General features: G+C 24.0%; 1 protein-coding gene across 1 annotated transcript; it reads right to left on the bottom strand.

The window, feature by feature from the left end:
* Positions 1–1787: 1787 nt before the first annotated feature.
* On the bottom strand, positions 1788–4537 carry LOC130946411 (transcription factor bHLH93-like). The gene is made up of 4 exons (XM_057875150.1): positions 3932–4537; positions 3114–3284; positions 2860–3027; positions 1788–2130 (listed from the first exon to the last, which is right to left on the bottom strand). The coding sequence occupies exons 1-4, from the start codon at positions 4523–4525 to the stop codon at positions 2044–2046; spliced, it is 1020 nt and encodes a 339-aa protein (XP_057731133.1). The 5' UTR covers positions 4526–4537; the 3' UTR covers positions 1788–2043.
* Positions 4538–4961: the final 424 nt, after the last annotated feature.

The raw sequence follows: 4961 nt of genomic DNA, 5'->3' as shown, positions 1-4961 counted from the left end.
TAATTATTAGCATTATATATAGCTAGAATATGATATAATATCCTCAGAATTATTTAAGTATTACTTTAAGTCACTAAATATTCTATTATTGTTCTAATTAACAAGAATTGGTAGCTATAGTTTTGTAAGATGTAATGTTTCACGTTTCATTGTTTTGTTCAGAAACGGCAGTACTGCATGCACATCACATGCATGCCACGCCCTTTCACAGAAAAGACAACTTTGAAGTTTGTAACCAACAATAATAATTTCACTTTTACTTTTCATAATAATTATATATTTGCATTATATGAGTAGTAATGAAACATTTCTTAATAATAATCATCTCTAATGTTGTTTTTATTAGTTAATTTTATTTTGGATTTATAAAATATCACATAAATATTTATAAAATTATATATTATAAAAATTAATTTAATACTTAATATGAAATTAATTATTCTAATATTTAATTTTATTTTAATTTGTTAATAATATTATAATATTTATTTAATAAATATATATAAGTAGTTGCATTATATTAATCTTTAAAATGATACGATATTTTATTAATACTAATATCAATTTAAAAATTATATTCAATACAAATTTTAATTTCAAATCAATTCAATTACTATAAAAATTAAAAGTAATTACTCAAAAAATATCTCATTAAATTTTTTTTGTTTTGCCTACTACTAAAATTTTGCTACTATCTTATTATAAAATTATACTACTATCTTTTTTTTATTTTGCCTAATACTAAAATTTTACTACTATCTTATTATAAAATTATTTATTTCAAAAGTTAAATAATAGATAAAATTACATGACCAATCGATCGTCTAACTTTGTTCTTCTTTAATACCTAACCCAACTTTGTTCTCTCTCGTCTCATTGGAATTCCATTTAATTGGTTAAGTTTTTAAAAAAATTAGCTTTTTATGTCTTACTAGTTACTATCATATATCTGTAGAATATATATTAAGATAATCATAAAAAATATTTTGTTAAAAATTATTTAAAAATAAACTATTAAACTGTTAACATGTGCCTTTAAAATATAACATAGCTAATTTCTTTTCTTTTAAAAGAGCTTAAAGATTGGGAATTCAATGATTATGGTTTGGATTATTTGGAGATAGGATTATATGTTCTGTAATCTGTCATTCATAGAACTAAAAAAGGCACTCCAACTTTACTCTGTTTATTTATATTTTTTTTCTATTAAAAGTGACTTATTGTTATGCTTTAACATTTTACTTGGTAGCATAGTGTGAATTCACGTAACCATCGTATAATGCACCGATATTTATACGAATATAGAATATACACACACATATTTAAAATTTTTATAAAATACGATAATACAATATATATATATATAATATAAAATATTTTTTAAATAAATTGTAATAATATTTTAATAATATCAAAATATAAATTAATTTTTTAATTTTTTTAATAGTTTTTTTAACTATATAAAATATATAAAATATTTTTTATTTTAATAATTAATAATATATATTATTTTTAAACTCATTTTAAAAATATCTTAAAAATAAGACTAGACACACTGATACATAATGGTATTTAAGTGTGTTTAAACGTGTTCGAAAATTTTTTGTATTTTTATTAAAATACGATTAAATATAAAAGACACACGTATCGAACAAATATTGTATCTAAAATATATCCAACATGCGGACATACAACAACTTAAAAAAGTATCCGTACTTATACTCTTTTTCGTTAATAAATTGTATCACATTATTATTACATCTGCAAAAACATATACAACTCTTGAACGATATGCAAGTTAAATTGTAAATTGTAATTAACCTCATCAAGAAAATATTTTTGCGAAATTCTCAAAAAAAAAGGGAAGAAAGAAAGAAAAATATCCCTTGTTTTAGGCACAAGAGATGAAGAGAACAACAAAATCCATTGGCATTAACGGAATCTCCTTTGAAGCAATGCATGAAACTGTAGCTAATTAATAAATAAATTAACTATTTGAATACATTTAATTTGTGAAATTTTTTTCATAACTTTTATCAATTCTCACAAGCATCTTCCTCCGTATCCAGCACTTCTAAATAACGCTTGCTTTATATCTTCAGAACTCAGCATTGCCCTTTGCTCTGGTTCCTGTTCTTCAACAAAAACATAACAAATTAATAACAAGAAATGAAAATGATATTATGCACCCTACATTTCTTTTCTTTTATTCGCCTTCTACTTTTGATAATAAAAATTACTGATAAAAAAATAAGGTGAGATAAAAAATTTGTCTTTCATATTATAAAAAAATACACAAAAAGAAAAAAAAAATATTTACATCACTTTTTTATACAACTTTTTTTTACATTTATTTATAGTAATTTTTTTATTTTTTAAGTTTAATTTTTCTGTTAATTTTTATAATTTTATCAAATTTATAATTATTAGATTTTTATACTTCTTTTTCTTTCAATTAAGTCTGTATACCTTTTAATTTTGTAATTAAGTCTTTAACTGTATAAAAAATATTAGAATTACAGAATATTTCTCAATAAATTGAAGGTACCGACAATTAAAAATCTAATTAAATTTTTTACCACATATATTTTTTGAAAAGTATATTCATTTCATTTTAACAATTTTTAACACGAAAAGAATTTAATTACAAAATTAAAAGTTGTGAAGGAACCTAATTTAAAAAAAAAATATAAAAATCTAATTATAAATTTGGTGAAACTATAGAGACTAATAAAACAATTAAATTTTTTTATTGATCACTTTTAGTATGAAAAATAAATTGTAAATAAAAGAGATTTACACAAAAATAGTGTATATAAGATGAAAAAAAAAAGAAAAAAATGTAATTAATATATGTACCTCTGAGCAAGAAACGTGCATTGTGAAATCATTGAAACAGCTTATAACACATTGTTGAATGTCAAGGCCTAATGCTTCCAAGGTGTTAACTGTTGAAAGCAACATTCCTGGCTTCCCCGCACAGCAAATCTCAACCCTTGTATTATCCACACCCCTCTCAACCTCAAACTGTTATTTAAAACCAATGCTATCAATTCAAAAGGGTATTATTGGAAAAAAGAAAAAAGAAAATTGTTATATTATTATAATATTACCTTGGGTGAATTTCTAATCAAGATTTCATTTGGTTTAATTACATCTTTGAAAATGCCACCTGCCATGTTTGAATCTTCAACTTTTACAGCTTCTTGTTGCAAATTGTTGATCTTCTCTAGAAGCTCTTTCATGTAATCAATGGTGTCTCCAAGTATTGATGTTCTATCCATCTGTGAATTAACCATGAATAAACCATCATTTTTAACCATGAATAAACGAAACTAATTTTGTATTCACAGAAAAAAAATTTTACATGATAAAAATATTTTAAAAATTAATTTTATTAATATGTAAAAGTTTGTCATCAATATTTTAAATTTTTTCGTTTTTCATAGATATAGAGTTAATTTTATTTATTCATAAATAAATTTATTAATATTTTAAAATTTTACCAATAAAAATAATATTTTATTTTTGACTAATTAAAAAGTTTATGATGCTAATAGGGGTGAGTACAGGTTCATTGGAATTCGAACCGAACCAATTAAATTGGTTTTGGAATCAATGGGTAATCGAGTTCAATTCGAACCAAACTGATAGTCTTTATTAGTGATTGGTTCGGGTATCGGTTCTAGAAATGTGAAACCCGAACCAATCCGTTCTTAATCGATTTGGTTTGATTCGGATACATGTACAAAAAAAACACAAATTCTAACCAAATCGAACCAATTATATTTTGATCAATTCAGTTTTAATTTTACCATAAATCCAAATCAAATTGACCCGTACGCACCTCTAGATACTAACGAATTATAACTCAAATAAAATAGTCTTTCTATATTCATCTAGAGGTCGCTACGGTAGAGTATATACATACCTTACTAATCTTGGGGACAATGGCTCTTAGCATTGAGAGTCTATCATTGAGTCTCTTTCTTCTTCTCCTTTCCGCCATAAGATTCTTGGAGGGTTGACCCACAACCTTCTTTGTTGACCTGTTGTTCTTTCTAATTTCCTTATTTCCCATCGCAGCAGGGGACTCAGAATCACAGCAAGTTACAGTCACTACTGGCTCCACTTTACACCTTGTTGCAGTTTCAATAATCTCCAAATTCTGAAGCTCCTCTTCTTCCATGAACGACAATGGAGGATAATAAGAATCAAGGTTGCTGCTGGTGTTATTACTGTAGTACGAGGAAGAAGAATAATGATCCATCATCAATGGCGGCGGGGATTGTTCGTCAAACAACAAGGAATCATATATTTGGTTGAAGAAGTTGTTGTCGTCATAAATTTGATGAGGAAGAATAAGATCTTCTTGTTGGTAAGAAGAAGAAGAAGAAGAGTTTGGGGGAAAAGAAGAATGAAAAGTGGTGGTGTTGTTGTAATTGGTTTCCATGAATGTTTCTCTTCTTAGAGCCATGAGTTCCTCTAAGAAATCATGGTGATTATCGTCATAGAAGATCTCCATTATTGAAGTGGCTTGAGAAATGAGAATAATGTATGTGGAACTATCACTACTCACTCAGAATTTATAGGCCAATACACAAAACCTTGTTCATTATTATATTGCTGTCTTTATTATATAAAGATAATAGTTAAGATATTGAATATTAATTTAATTAAATAAGTTTATTTAATTATTATTTTTATATAAAATTAGTCATTTAATAATAATAATAATAATTTAATTATTTTTTATCCTAAAAATATAATTTAATAGTATAATAATAACATAATTTTAATATATAAACTAATTTTTATGATATTCTAAAAACATATCCTTAAATATACGTTAACAAGAATCTAATGATAATAAATAATAATAATAATAATAATAATAATAATAATAATAATAATAATAATAATAATAATAATAATAATAATAATGAGAAATTTTTATCAGT

Source organism: Arachis stenosperma, chromosome 8 (assembly GCF_014773155.1).
Source record: "Arachis stenosperma cultivar V10309 chromosome 8, arast.V10309.gnm1.PFL2, whole genome shotgun sequence".
Classification (NCBI taxonomy): domain Eukaryota; kingdom Viridiplantae; phylum Streptophyta; class Magnoliopsida; order Fabales; family Fabaceae; genus Arachis; species Arachis stenosperma.
The sequence above is the reverse complement of the archived record's forward strand: the minus strand, read 5'-3'. Positions and strand labels throughout refer to the sequence as shown.

What these genes read in the sequence shown, in the direction of transcription:
- LOC130946411 (XM_057875150.1), bottom strand. Translation starts at nt 4,525, where the DNA reads ATGGAGATCTTCTATGACGATAATCACCATGATTTCTTAGAGGAACTC. An exon ending in TTGTCCCCAAGATTAGTAAG is followed by an intron (nt 3,285 to 3,931) that starts GTATGTATATAC and finishes GTTAATTCACAG; the next exon opens with ATGGATAGAACATCAATACT. An exon ending in TGATTAGAAATTCACCCAAG is followed by an intron (nt 3,028 to 3,113) that starts GTAATATTATAA and finishes TTTAAATAACAG; the next exon opens with TTTGAGGTTGAGAGGGGTGT.